Source organism: Lagopus leucura, unplaced genomic scaffold (assembly GCF_019238085.1).
Source record: "Lagopus leucura isolate 7727_CA_CO unplaced genomic scaffold, USGS_WTPT01 Super-Scaffold_100022, whole genome shotgun sequence".
Lineage (NCBI taxonomy): Eukaryota > Metazoa > Chordata > Aves > Galliformes > Phasianidae > Lagopus > Lagopus leucura.
Window position 1 is genome coordinate 3,941,010 of NW_024962275.1, and position 14,543 is coordinate 3,955,552.

The following is a 14,543-nucleotide window of genomic DNA, read 5'->3' on the forward strand; positions in this document are numbered from 1 at the left end:
AGTTATTTGTGTAGCGTTGGGATAGTTTTGCTCATTTGGAATGTTGTTTCATCTTATTCTAGCAAATGAAATAATCCTTGACTTGTTCTGCTTTTACGTGGCTCAGAAGAGTGCACATGGAGTTAATCTCGTAGTCTTTAGCTTTGTGAGAGTTAGACTGTGTTTTTGCAGTGGAAACTTCCAAGACCAAGATATAGGCCGTGACTGAATTTATAACTTTCTTACAAAATGGCTGCATGGGTTAAAATGGCCACATAGGTTGTTTTTCACAAGAGGAGCGCTGAGAAGCAGAGCAAGATGGAGGCTAGGATGTGCTGAACAGGGTAAGAAACTAATCCAGAAGGCTTGAGCCATGCCCACAGTTATCAAGCATGAACAATATGAACTTCTGTGAAGGAGTACACATCTTCATTGAAGAGGGAAAGGCTGGTAAATAAATGTATAATTAAATTTGTGCTTGTTGGCACAGCGGACGAGGTATCATAAATCAGGAACTGGGGCTTAGCAACCTTTTAGCTATTTCCTGATAAGAGTTTCTTTTTTCTTAAACATGGCTTTTGTAAGTAACAACAAAAAGACTTTGCTGCTTCACTGAGGTCTTTGCCTGATAGAAAATTACTGATTCTGAGAATTTCCAACAGCTATCAAGTAGGTGTTACTGAAGTATGTAACATGTTAATTGTAGCATTTTGTTAGTCGGGAAGTAGTTGTGCCTGTTGTCCTTTTACAGTGCTAACTTTAAAATGTATTTCTGTGTAGCTTATTTTGAGGAGAACGATTTGACAAAGCAGCTCCATCCAAAGGAGGATGACTTAATCTTTCTGGTGGGCCAGAAGAAGAAGGATGCCTTTGGGGAAGACAGCGAGGTGGAGGAGCACCTGGTGAATCACGTTGGTCTTGTGAGGCGATTTTCTCGTGCGTCTGGCTGCTTAACGAGTAAGGGACAGAAATAAAAATGATACCATGAAATGCTTCTTTAGAGCTGGTTGATGAGGGATGTAGCAATTACCTCAGAGGAAATATTGTTGTTTCAGCTCAGCATGTCAGCATGCTTACTATGTGATAGAAACTTTGTAAGAAGCCAGCAGCTGAATATACAGACTTGGTTGGCTTTTCGTGCATTTTCTGCAGACTTCAGTACACATGTTCTTACTTCTGTAAGAGCAGAAACTCATAGCCAAGTGCTGTGCATCTTTAGGAGTGCGTTGTTGTTGGACATGAGGTGTCATGAATTTCTGTGACATCACTGCATAAAATCTTCACAGCCCTCTGTAACTTGAGCTGTGAAATGTTTACCAAATATCAAGATTAATGCTGCCCAAAGAAAACAGGTTATTTTGACGAGAATTATTTGTCTAATAGAAGACAACTCCTAATTCTGCCAATATTTTTATGTAACTTGTTTGAATATCTTTCAGTAATCATTTTGAATGTTCTTTGAATTAACAGTTTTTGTTGTCATTTCTCCTCCCTTCTCTTTTAATAGGACAAATAGAGCAGCATATTGTCTGTCATCTTTCTGTACAAACCCGAGGAAATCTGTCATTCTTCATAAATAATCAAGTGAAGTGTGTGGTGGTTGGCTCCTTAGTGCCCACACAGCGATCATTCAAAGGTCTGCTACTACTGAGCAGGAGTCCCTTGGCTAAACCCATCATAAATCCAAGTTACAGTGATTTCTGTCCAAGAGATTTGCCTGTAGCTTCAGAAAATGCTGTAAGTCCTATGCCTAGGGCAAGTGATAGGAATGGCAAGTGGGCAATTGGATCTTGTGAATTTTGCAGAACTGATTCTGCATGCTGATTTTGGAGGTGACCAAGGGTGAAAAGAAAGGTTTCAAAAGCACTGAGTTGCTCTGCTTTTCCGAGTTGGTTGATTGGGTGAACAGAGATGATGCTGAATTTGTTGAGGTGCAACGGAACGCCTTTGTTTCTTTGCTGGAGTGGTCTGTGCAGGAAGTTAACTGTAGTGTGGGAAAGATAATGCAGTTTTGTAGAAGAAGCATCGCTACAACTTTTCAGTCAGGATTGGGTTTGCCTCTAAGAGCAAACCTAGTATCGAAAGCTTCCATGCACTTTGATTTTGTGAGCCTTAGCTAAGGGAACATTCTGGGATTATGCAATGCTTAATCAGCATTAAGTCAGTATTTTCCTGTCGGTTCCTTCAGGCGTTTTCTATGAATGAATACAACGAAGATCAAAAGAGAGCCATTGAAACAGCTTATGCTATGGTAAAGCAACATCCAGGGCTTGCCAAAATCTGTCTTATCCATGGACCACCTGGAACCGGGAAGTCCAAAACTATAGTTGGACTTTTGTCTCGTGTTTTGAGTGAGGTAGGTGAACGTGATGCAGCCATCTGGTGTGGGTGTTTGGTTTCTCAATGCAAGTCAGTGGTAGCTTCAGCTAAGTGGAAGGGTAGGAGTGGGAATGACTGGGGATGCAGTTTATTAAACTGAAATAGTTAAACCAGAACTGAATAGGCTGTAATGGTGGAAATAATATTTTTTTGGATGCTTTGGAAAACATTTGCTTTACAGAACTTAGGAAATTAAAAAAGAATAGGAATTTGCTGAAAATATGCTTTATTAAAAGTAATACATCAAAGTATTAAGGTAGTTTTAACAGTGCTATTTGGCCTGTCCAGTTTAATGGTTTTTGTATTAGCATCCATCAGATAATTGTTGAAGGGAGCTTGTGCAGATGATATTTGTTTGAATGACGTGCTGTACTCGAGGCCTACCTTAAAAGAGTTTAACATGTACCTGTACTCTGCATGCTGATTAAGTTGAGTGTGCTGTCTGACTTCTGAAATGCAAGTGGAAACGATCTCAAGAGCCTGTCTTGGTTTATTGTTAATTAATCTCCAGAACATTAGGAATGAGAAAACAAATAAAAAAAACGCCAGGATGAAGCAGAACCGTTTCCTGGTTTGCGCCCCATCCAATGCTGCCGTTGATGAGCTCATGAAAAAGATCATCATTGCATTTAAGGAAAAATGCCAAAACAAGCAGGAGCCTTTGGGTAAGGTTTATTTAAAAAAAAAAAAAAAAATCTGTTTCTGTGTTAAGTAGACAAAACCAGTTGTTACAATTTCTCCTTCAAGTTAGGTGTAATACTTCCGTGTTGCTCTGTACAGCTGTTTCCTTTTGCAGACCTTGGCTGATGCTGCATCCTTATACCACTGTTAGTTTGCTTATTAAAAAGATGTATTTTATTATTGAAGTAAACTGCACTTTATGTAGATGTTTACCCTTCTTCTTAGTGTTACTATCAAATCACCACATTTAAGTCATTAAAATTTGAATACAGTGTTACCAGTACTGCTGTCGTTACATTGATTTTTATTATTTTTTTTCCCCCTCTCAAACTAAAGTGCAAAGATGATTAAAGCAATCTAAAAGTAATTTGGGTCTGATTTTGTAAACAGGAAACTGCGGTGATGTCAAATTAGTGCGACTGGGTGCTGAAAGATCAATCAACAGTGAAGTCCGGGCTTTTAGCCTGGATAAACAAGTTGAACATAGAATGAGTAAGTAGTGTGCAAACTGGGCTCTTCCTTTAGGTTTTATTTAAGAGCTGGATGACGTTAAACACTTGGGACTGTGTGTCCTTCAAAAAAGGAGATCAGATGTAAGATTTTCTTTCTGCAACGGCGTGCATCGTGCCAGGGTGCTTCATAAGCATTCAGAGCATGTACGGCCTGAAGTCTAAGTAAAACCCCCAGAAATTAACACCATGTCTTGTACATCTTAAAGAAATAATAACAAATGCATGTTAAAGCCATTCTTCTTAAACAACATGACTACGCAGCATTTGAGAGCTGCAGTTGGAACCAAGAAAAGTGTGTCATCTTCATTTTATTGTCCAAGGTAAAAGACCTTGATAGGAAAAAGGAAACTGCAATAAAAAGTGACTTTCTGGTCATTGTTAATGAGGTAACACTGTGACTGTAAGCAGTTGAACTCTTCCCCCTGGTTACTTTCCTCCAATTTATTATAGAACGAAAGCCAACTGACCGGGACCAGGATATTCAGAAGAAAAAAGCAGCTCTGGATGAGAAGCTGGACATGCTCTCTCGTCAGCGTGCCATGCACAGATGTGAAAAGAGGGAGGTAATAAATGGACAGTGTTTTATTTGTTTGGGTGTGGGTTTTTTTTGTATTCATAACTGTATCCAAAGAGTGAAAAACACTTTCTTTTAAAAACATCCAGGATAAGGAATGAGGAACTTCAGGGATTTTTTTGTTTGTTTATACTGGTGTTTTCAGCTGTGCAGTTATGGAATGTATGCCCAGCAACTTTCATTTGGTTCTGCCACCCTTTTGCTCTCAATGCAACCATATCAATTATTTAATTTCATTGTGTGTCTCAAAGCTTTGTTTTGTTTAACTGGAAGTAATAAGATGACTTTAAAATCTGACATTTGAAGTGTTTTGCACTTGGAAGTTTTCCATCATCTTGCCCTAAGAAGTTGGCATTTGTTTTCAAGTTACAGATTTCTAAAGGTAAACCATTTTTCTATTTGCACAGAAATGTGAGAACGCAGTATCATGTGTTGCAGAGTGTGAATATGTTGACAATTTTCTGAGGGAACTGATCAACTTCTTCAGACACATTTGATATTTAAAGACAGTCTGGACCAGTCTAAATGATAAATGAATTATAGTATGGAAAGAAGAAAGAGAAGTAGAACATGTGCTGTTAATTATTCCTGATATTTATGTGGATTCTTTTTTTCCTCATGTAGAGTCAAATGCTGGATGATGAAATTGGCAGACTTTCAAAGGAGAGACAGCAACTTGCTTCTCAGCTGAAAGAGGTAGGAATTTATCTTCAGGGCTCTTAATAAACCTCAGGTAATGTATTTGGATACTTGGTATCCTTTAATTGTGGTGAAGGTCTGGATTTGATGTAGCTGGTAGTGTTTATAAGTAAGTGAAAAGGTAAAAGACAAGCTGCTTTAAGTTATGGATTGCCAGATGTGAGTTATGTGTACTCTGGCTGTTGTGTTAAGGAGAAAAACGATTTGAGAATTCTCTCTGAGAGTGGATTTAAAAGGAAATGTAGCACATTGGGTGAAGAAGAAGAAAAGAGCTCACAACCTTCGTTTAATTTGACCTATATTGATCACCACTTTCATGCCTCTTGCAGTCCTGCTGGAGTTGAGGTGTGTTTAAGCCTTTCCAAGAGAGTGACAGCCAGAGATTTTGTGTGTGGAGGGGGGGGGAGTGCCAATCTGCACTTCCAAACCTGATAGCAAACACAGAGTTAGATGGCATAATTGTAGAGGCAAAAGTTTGCCGCTTCAGTAGGACTGGTCTGTGATTTAAAGTGAGGGTACTGCTTAGAATCAGCTTTTGTGACTTCCATTTGCAGTCATGGGAGATAAGTTTCATTGGGATGATCTATAACTCGTGTTTGGTTTGGCAGTTAAAATTGTCCAGGCAGTTAAAAATTGCTTGAGGGTAGTGGATGAAAACAAATAGAGAAGAGAATACATGGTGTTCTGTTGTACTTGAAGGTTCGGGGACACTCTCAGAAGGTACAGACAGATATCATCTTGGAGTCTGATATAATCTGCTGCACACTGAGCACAAGCGGAGGAGGGCTGCTGGAATCTGCTTTCTGGCGGCAAGGACCTTTCAGCTGTGTCATTGTGGACGAGGTCAGTAAAGCCACTGAGAATTTCATCTTGTTCCGTGCTTGAAGTCTGCCTTGTTCTCTGCTTAGGCTACTTGTGGCTGCTTGCTGATGTAAAATGACCTGGGCTGACTACCCTGTCCCCACGTTTTATCTGATAACAGCCTGTTCTGTCACACAGAGCAACGAGAAGAAGGGATAAGTACTAATTGCTTTTTTTTGCTGACTTGGCTGTCACGAAAGCATCACACAGCTTTTATTTTAAAATCATGGCTTAAGTGTGCTTCTTGCTATAGAGATTTGTACATGACTGTGTTATGTTTATATCTGCTTGGGAAGCTCTGCATGTTTAATGATAAAGTAATAATCTAGTTTGAGTTTTTACTGAGAATTTTTTTTTTTTTTTAAACCTTAGAAAGCATTTTTTTGTTAATTCTAGCTGGTATTACAGAACCCTTTAGGTACCTCAGTCCTTTGCTTACAACTTGTGCTTTTTTGTCCCGTTCACGTATACAAAAAGGCAGGGCAGTCCTGTGAAGTTGAAACACTGATTCCACTGATTCATCGCTGTAATAAACTTGTCCTTGTTGGAGATCCCAGGCAGCTCCCTCCCACTATAAAATCAATAGTAAGTGTTTAAACTGTATTTTTGTTATACAATCTAGTGGGTGTAGGGTAAGAACCATGGAAAAAACATGGAAAAGAAAAAAAAAAAAAAAAAGAAATGCTTCAAAGTCAGATCACAGTGTCTGTCAGGTTACAGCATTTTATGCTGCCAGGTGATGCCTGTGTAGTGTGTGACGTGGAGCCTGTATCCATACTGCCTTCAGATGTCTTAGTAAAGCTGATGTTGATGTGAGCGTGGCTTCTGTAGGCTTGCAGCTAATCTCTTGCACCAGTAAGAAAAGCTTACGGTGGCACAAACTTCCATGCAGCCTAGCACTTCATTTGTGATCGACTGCAGTGCTGCAGGCTCAGTTACATCGTTGTGAGCTTCATCCACTGTCACATTCCTTAAGGAACGCAGGATTAGGATGAACTGCTGTTGGTGTGAGGACTTTCTTGCCCTATCAACGTGTTTTAAGAATGAACATACGGGCAGCTCTTACTTTGTATCTAGGGACAAAGAGGAGTCTTTCAAACATCTGACAAAGAAAAGAGAAATAACAGAATGCCTTTTTTAAGCACTTTTTTTTTTTAATTTACATACTTATTTAGAGATCCCAGCTGGAAGACCTCACTTTTCATTATTACTGTGCTTAAAATTGCAGTATTTCAGAAAGTATAAATGCGAGTGTAAAAATGAAGTGCAAAGTGTTGTCATTTCATCAGTGTTTTAGAACTTCCAAATATCAAATAGTTTCAAGTCTAAAAGGCAAATTTTTATCGTTAAGTTCGACCTAATTCCTCAGAAATCACTCCTGTTTCCTTCTGACAGAAAGCTCAGGAATATGGCTATGGTCAGTCCTTAATGGCACGCCTGCAGAGACACCTGGAAGAACAAGTGCAGAATAATCTTCTGCGACGTCTGCCAGTGGTGCAGCTGACCGTGCAGTACCGAATGCACCCTGACATCTGCCTTTTCCCATCCAGTTATGTTTATGGCAGGACTCTAAAGACTGACAAGTGAGTAGCTGTCTGCTGTGATTTCTGAACAGCGGGGATTTCAAATGAGCCTTTTCATATCAGGATTTTTATTTTTGTTTCAATTCTAAAAATTCTCGAGGTTGTGGGGGAAGACTGCACTGTGGGAGTCTGTGGGAGACTTGCATTTAACCTCTTAGTGCTTGCTGTTACACATAACTAGTTCACTCAAAGGATCGTACTCTTTAGTGCATGGAGTTCATTTTTAGGTTTCAGTTTATTCAGGTAACAGTGAAAATTAAGAGCTCTGAAAAATAGCTGAAGGTCGCTTTTATGAAAATGATGGTGGAAATAAATGATGCATCAGTTTCTTGTGGTTACCTAGTGATGAAACTTATTTACAGAGCAACAGAAGAGAACAGATGTTCTTCGGAGTGGCCATTCCAGCCCTATCTTGTTTTTGATGTAGGAGATGGCCGTGAGGAGCGTGACAAAGAGTAAGTCCTGCATCCACTCTGCCCTATGGTACACGTGCTGAGAATCAGTTACCAGCCAACGGGTTGTGTTCTTTCCTGGAATGTTTCCAGTATGCATTAAGTACCCAGAACTGCATTTTCATCTTGGTTTGATTTATGGGAAGAATCCTGCTGGAAGCAGGTGTTGATTTGTGGTGGTGGTGGGGTTTATTTACTTACCTGAATATAGTTTTAATCCTGTTGTGACTGTCTGCTAGATGCCAGTGAATCCTTACAGTTTGTGCTAACTCAGGAGATGGTTTGAGTTTCTGATGTATTTTATTTATTTTTAATCAGTTACTTTTTCTTCACAGCTGCATGCTGAGGTAAGACCAGAAGATGGCAGGCTGAGTCCTCCCTTTTGTGTGTGCTGAGGAAAGCAAAGCTATGTAATTTTAAGGGAGCATGAAGTGTAGCCTTTCATGGCTAACGTTTCTCATTGTTAGTACCTTGTCAGGGCCTGCTTGTAGAGGTCTTTGAACATCGGTGTGAAGGAAGCTCTGAAAGTTCCAAGGGGGTCTTTGAATCACAATTCCACTTCCAATTTGGCTGAACTGTTGAATTCAGAAGCTGTCCAATGTTTTGTTGTTGTTTTTTTTTTTTTTAACATTTCCTTCATTTCTTGTTCAGCTCTTTCAGTAATCCCCAAGAAGTGAAACTGGTGTTAGAAATAATTAAAACAATTAAAGAAAAGAGGAAGGATCTGGGTCTTCGTCGCATTGGGATAATTACACCTTACAGTGCACAGAAAAAGAAAATTCAAGAGGAACTCGACAGAGTGTTCAAGAATAACAGGTAAATAAACCATGATGTTTCAAATGGGAAGTGCTCTTGTGTATTAGTCCCTTGATTATCCTCTTAAAATCACAGCAAAAACTTTAAGATTTCTGTGTGTACTGCCAAGATGTGCCCTTGGTAATGCTTTTAAAAAAGGATGTTACCAACCCTTTCTCTTAAAACAAATGTGTTTTGTACCATTTCTTAGTTATTGCTTGTCTGTGTGCTTTGATTATATTGCTGTTCTGAGTGTAGCTGACTTGAAAGAAAATCTAAAATTCCAAGTGATGTGGAACTGAACAGCTTTTTAGCAGTGATCTTGGCCTCAAAAAAGGAAATTTTGCTTTATATTCATACACTGAATCTTTTCAAGTTCAGAAGCAGAAACTAAGCTTGAATAGTTCTGACAGCTGATCATTCTGGATAGCCTAGGCTGCTTGCATCAGTGTGTTGCTTAAAAATCCGACTAACAACTTAATGGCTTGATTAATATTTTCTTTGACAGCCCAGGAGAAGTGGATACAGTGGATGCATTTCAGGGACGAGAGAAGGATTGCATCATAGTGACGTGTGTCCGGGCACACAGCTCCAAAGGCTCCATTGGGTACGTCCATCTCCAGTGATTTGCAAGCCTCCTTTCCAGTAACACTCCAGATATTGTCATTACATTTTAAACATTATCAGTAGAGACCTTATTAGAGAACATGTCACCATAGCTAGCAGATGAAAAGCCATCTGCATGAATTGATGTTGGTGGTTTGACATCCCCCACAAATGGGGTGTGGAACACACTTAAGTATGTTCTGTTTTATATGCTGATGAATGCACGTGTCTGCTTTAGCCTGTTGTTGCTTAGTTTTGGCAGGCTCCTTAGCACACGGCAGGACTTTGCTTTTAGCTTTGACTCTGTATTGTGATTTAACATTTTTTGTCACTATCGTTGTTATTAATACAGCATTCTGTCTGTAAAAGCACTGCCAACCTGTACGTAGTTTGGGCACATCGTGCAGAGCAGCTGTATCTTTGATTTGTAGAGCAGCATGCCTACATTGATATGCAGAAAGTCTTGAATTAAGCTTGCAGATTTGATAGTTTATGTAGGTTTTTTCCAGTCTGAAGCAGAAGGAACTGAATGCCAGGTGCACTGTTTGTCCCTCCAGACAACAGTTACACAGTTGTTAATTTACTTTAATTTACTTTAATAATATTCTCCGTAGCTTACTGATTGCTTCAATTTAGAAATGGCAGTAGTGTGCTGCCTTCTAGTTCATTAGCTTTTAAATTAATCTATGGGAAAGCTGTTCACATAAACAGAAATCCTTTGTTTCCACACACCAGGTTTCACCAAGCTGTTTATGCTTTTCTGCTACTAATTTTCTAGTTGTTAGCTTAAGGGCTTCTAATTGTATTGACCTGTGCTGCTTTGGGAAGGATAAAAGACCCAAACTGTGTTAAACAGCGATGCTTTCTGAAGGTGTCTTAATCTAGTTGATTGAGATTGGAGACTGAAGGCAGCTGGAACCTGCCAGTACTTCTGGCTGGCCTGGGACATAACCTCTATGTGTTCTTTCAGAACAAAACTTTGCAACACTGTGCTGGAGATTTACAGAATACAACTTTGGCAGTGGTGTGCTTTAAAAGCTGTGTGTACTGATGAGTTGGACATCTCTGTTACAAAGTCAAGTGTCATTGGCAAGATGTGCTGGGAAAGTTTGCCATCACCATTACTGCTGATCTCTTAGCTGAGCAAAGTATTTTGGTCTCCAAGGTTGCTCGTCCAGCATTAAATTTGCCCTGAAAGTACCTCGCAAAAGGAGGAAAAAAATCTCACAAGACACAACAGTGAAAGGATTTTTTTCCTTTCCTCAGACCAAAGTGCTTGTCATCTTCCACTTTTAAATGCTGTTAAGACTGAGGTGTTCTTTCAAGACCACTTTTTTTTGCTTCTTTAAGACCTGTAGATCTGTATCATCTGTGCTGTTGGATCTGCTCCCCTGCCTCTGTCCTTTTTCACTCAGTGGCCAAATCCTCTGCTGTGGTTCTGTGACTTTTGCAGTCTTTACTGCAGGTATTGTAGGCCTGCTGTTCATCACCGCGCTATTGGGCACTGATGTTGGGTCTGTTCAAATTAAGTTGTGCAGAGGCTTGGCTTTGAATTGCAAACTTTGTTAATACAGAATAAGCTGTGCATTTTGGGAACTTCTTTGTTAGAGGAGGAATATAAGTTTCGTAACTGAGAGGTGTTTTTGTTTTCTTCCACTCTGAAGACTTGCTAGGGAAGAAGCCCTAACAGAAATCAGTGTTCAAGAATACACTTAACATTTATTTGTAGGTTTCAGCACCTTGGTTTGTGAACCCATGGACGCAGGCTAAGTGATCTCATGCTTGCAACATGAATATTTTCTTTTGCAAGGGTTGTGCTTTTCTGATCTCGAAGCATGATATAGCAGGTTTTCCTTCATATTCTGCCAGTGCACTTTCACCTTTAAAATAAAATGTTGAAATGTTCAGCATTTCAGTAGAAATTTTTTCCGCTAATCATGCCAAATATTATTAATCTATTTCAGTTCGAGTCAAAAAGAAGCTTAAAGTCTTGATAGGTGAAGTGAGGTTGATGACTTCTGTTCTTTGAGGAACATTTAAGGAAGCAGTAGTTGGCATTAAGAGGGGATTTGCACTAAGAAAGGAAACATCGATGGTAAGAGGTGGAAAGGACTGGAATTCCCTGCAAGGCGTCAGTGGAGAAAGAAGGAAAAGCAATTCATCTGAAGCCCTTCATGTAGAGCAGGGCTGTGCAATGGCGTCTGGGAGTGGGTCAGGGACTGTTTCTGTTGTCTTCGTTTCACAGTAACTGAATATTTCCTTACCACTTTTAAGTCTCTTCCAAGAAGTCTTCAGGAGCTTCATTCTGTCATGTCTCCTAGGTTTCTGGCAAGTCTTCAGCGTTTGAATGTTACAATTACCCGAGCCAGATTCAGCCTCTTCATCCTTGGAAGACTGAAAACACTCATGGTAGGTACAGTGTTAATCAAATGATAGTAATCTACCCTTTTAGGTTGAGTCAGTATTTTCAGTACCCAAATTATAACGCAGGGCTCTACAATTGAAGAACAGAGGCTTCAAAGATAGGCAAGATACAACGATGGCAGAGATACTTTCCTTCTTGATCCTTACTGTTCTTCCACTTACTGCAGTTGTCACAGGATTCTAGAGCAAGGAAAGATTAAAAACTGCAAAACACCCCCAAACATTCCCCTGATGTTCAGATTGTTTTACACTGCTCTGTATGGCCATGTGGTGTCTGAGGATACTATTTGATGGTATTTTTTGAAACAAATGTTTCTGAAACAGATATGCATATCTGGGGGGAGGGGGTCTTAAAGATCCTATGAAATGTGCAGAAATACTCTTGACTAGACTTGGTCTTATTGTTTTTGGTTTTTATTCTTTTTCCATTGGAAGGGGGGTTAGCTACAACACTAGGGGGCATTAGACCCACATTTCACACTGGAAATAACTCTAGGCCTTCGTAGATACAGAAATTATCACTTAAAGAGTAGTTCAGATTGCTGAAAGTAACCTTCCCTGTGTTACAGCAGCCAGAGTGCCTACTGCTGTTTTGCCAGTGAAAGTTTAGATCCTTCTATTCCAGAAGGAACATTATGTGGTTTCCGTTACAGTTGTCAGGTACCTTGATTGAAGGGGTTTTGTATCCTCCAAAACCTCTGGCCATGTGTTGTTTTCCTTCTGATAAATGTTTTCTTTTGGTGTGGGGTTTTTTTTTTCTTCTTTACCATTAAGGAGAATAAAGACTGGAACAAGTTGATTCAGGACGCTCAGAGAAGAGGTGCAATTATCAAGACATCAGACAAAAGCTACAAGAAAGATGCCCTTAAGATTCTGAAGCTCAAACCAACGCCACAGAATCCCCTGTGCCAGCTTCCCACCAAAGCAGGGACAACGAAAGCTCCTCTGGCACAGGCAACTTCTGGTAGGAAGGTGGGTGAGCCTGCAAATCCAAGGGAGGCCAGCAGACCACGGGAACTTGCTGCTGGTCCTGGCCATGCAGTGCCACAAGGAAGCAGAATGTCCCAGCAGCCACAGGGAACTCAGGTTGCAGACTCCCGGAGAGCCAGCATCTCTGCACCAGTGGGGGCAGCAGCACTCCCTGCTGATAAAGAGAAACCACGTGACCCAAGGCTGGCAAGTATGGCCAGCAGAACTGGAGCTAAAGGGAAGGAGCAGGACCCAAAACACAGCAGTCAGTCAGCCCAGAGCAGTCGAGAATCAATGCTGCAGCAGCGTCTGGATGTGTCCTCAGCTGCCAGGGACCTGATTTCCAGAACGGAGCCTTCTAGGAAGCACCAACAAGCAAAGGGCCAGTGTGAGGTGCCTTCCACATTGCCTTATGCAGCTAAACTAGAGGGCGACAGGAGAGCTCCGTTGCCAGAACACCATTCAACAGCCAGCAGTGAACGAGGTCAAGGTAGTAGCAGTAAGTGGAACAAAGACCCACGTACTTCAATGAGGAGAACATCAGAGTCGTCATCAGTGAGCACAGACTCCAGCAGTGCCAAGCGAAGAAGGACCTCTCACTGACTTCAGTACTTCAGTGTTGGCTCGTTACTGAGACTCTATTCCCAGGTTTCTATCTAACAAAGAAATATTTTAAAATATTTAGTGCACCTGGAGCTCTCTTACAGTAATACTGCTACTGTCAGAAGAACCATCATTTGAAATGTCTCGAGTTACAAAAGGGACTGTGTATCTGGCAGTTGAGAGCTTTTGAAGAGAGAAGTTGGAGAGTTGCATTACTTGGAATGGCAGTGAATTTTGTCATCTAGGAAGTTAAGGTTGTAAATGTTGTATATTTGTACAGTATGCAAAATTATTTTAAGATTTAATTGGGCAAACATAACTTCTCATTTCCTTGTGCAAATGCAGATTTCTTAGCTACGTGATTTTTTTTTAATGAAGAACAAGAGCAAAATATAAAATAAAAAAAAAAAAACAACCCAGACCTAACTTTACCAAAACAAAAAAGAGGAAAAAACAAACAAACAAACAAAAAAACAGCCAGACTGTTTTCCTTTTGTACCAGTAAGTCTAATTTATTTAATAGAAAAGTGTGAGTGTTGGTAACGTGGTAACGATGAGTCTTCCTCGTGTTCCACTAGTGCCTCAGGGAAGGCTGAAGGCAGATGTACGTTGGTTGAATGAAGAGAATTCTACTTATTTTGTGTATTTTATTGTCCGTTTTTATAGGAACAGAAGAGCTTTCGTTTATATAGATGTGCCTTGAGTTTTGCTCTTGCTGCTTCGTCAGCTGGGATCCTTTTCCTCTTGCAGTGGCAGTACAAACTGCAGATTAAAGCCTGGGAGGTCTGTTTGAACCCAGTGAGTCCTTGTGATGAATAATCAACAGGACTGTGGAATCTGAGTCAAAGATCTAGTTAACACTTACTGATAATGACACTTAAGTTTCTTTGTATGTTGCTCTTGGAGATCCAGAGATAAAAAAGGAGAAGCGTTCATTCTAAGTGTTATTACTGGATTCTTTTCACTGTGTCGATGAAGAAGTAACCAGTAAAATGAGGTTGCAGGGGGGAAGAAATACCTATTTTTAAGAAAGCATCCTGTCATCATTAACGTTTCACAATAAAAGTGGAATTATTTCTCTTAAGAATGAAGTATTAATTCTTCTGGAATACACTGCGTCTGTCTTAAGCAAGTGAACAGTAATGTTTGCTATGCATGCGGATTTGCATGGAGGTAGCCTTGCATGCTTCTGCCCAAGAGCTTGGCACCTTGCTGCAGTAACTTGAGGTAGGGGTTTTGCTTGCAAGCCAGGTTGCTATCTCCAGGCTCTTGTGTTCAAATTCAGTGCTTTATGAACCAGGTTGGTATCGTGCCGTCCCTTTCTAACTCTGACTTGAGAAGGGCTGTTTGTGCTGTGACTGCTGGGGCCTGATGAGATCTGAGACCTACAAAGAAACCAATGTTATCTTTGTGAGTGAGCTCTGGT

General features: G+C 40.3%; 1 protein-coding gene across 1 annotated transcript in view; it reads left to right on the forward strand.

The window, feature by feature from the left end:
- SETX (senataxin) overlaps positions 1-14,201 on the forward strand; it is a 28,741-nt gene extending 14,540 nt beyond the window's left edge. The window contains exons 11-25 of the mRNA XM_042878896.1: positions 760-936; positions 1,487-1,716; positions 2,168-2,335; positions 2,870-3,023; positions 3,430-3,531; positions 4,002-4,114; positions 4,750-4,821; positions 5,524-5,667; positions 6,163-6,270; positions 7,081-7,268; positions 7,631-7,723; positions 8,372-8,536; positions 9,024-9,122; positions 11,443-11,530; positions 12,320-14,201. Coding sequence (XP_042734830.1) covers positions 760-936; positions 1,487-1,716; positions 2,168-2,335; positions 2,870-3,023; positions 3,430-3,531; positions 4,002-4,114; positions 4,750-4,821; positions 5,524-5,667; positions 6,163-6,270; positions 7,081-7,268; positions 7,631-7,723; positions 8,372-8,536; positions 9,024-9,122; positions 11,443-11,530; positions 12,320-13,117 — 2,699 coding nt within the window. The 3' untranslated portion in view covers positions 13,118-14,201. The remainder of the gene's footprint in view (positions 1-759; positions 937-1,486; positions 1,717-2,167; positions 2,336-2,869; positions 3,024-3,429; positions 3,532-4,001; positions 4,115-4,749; positions 4,822-5,523; positions 5,668-6,162; positions 6,271-7,080; positions 7,269-7,630; positions 7,724-8,371; positions 8,537-9,023; positions 9,123-11,442; positions 11,531-12,319) is intronic.
- The last annotated feature ends 342 nt before the right edge of the window (positions 14,202-14,543 follow it).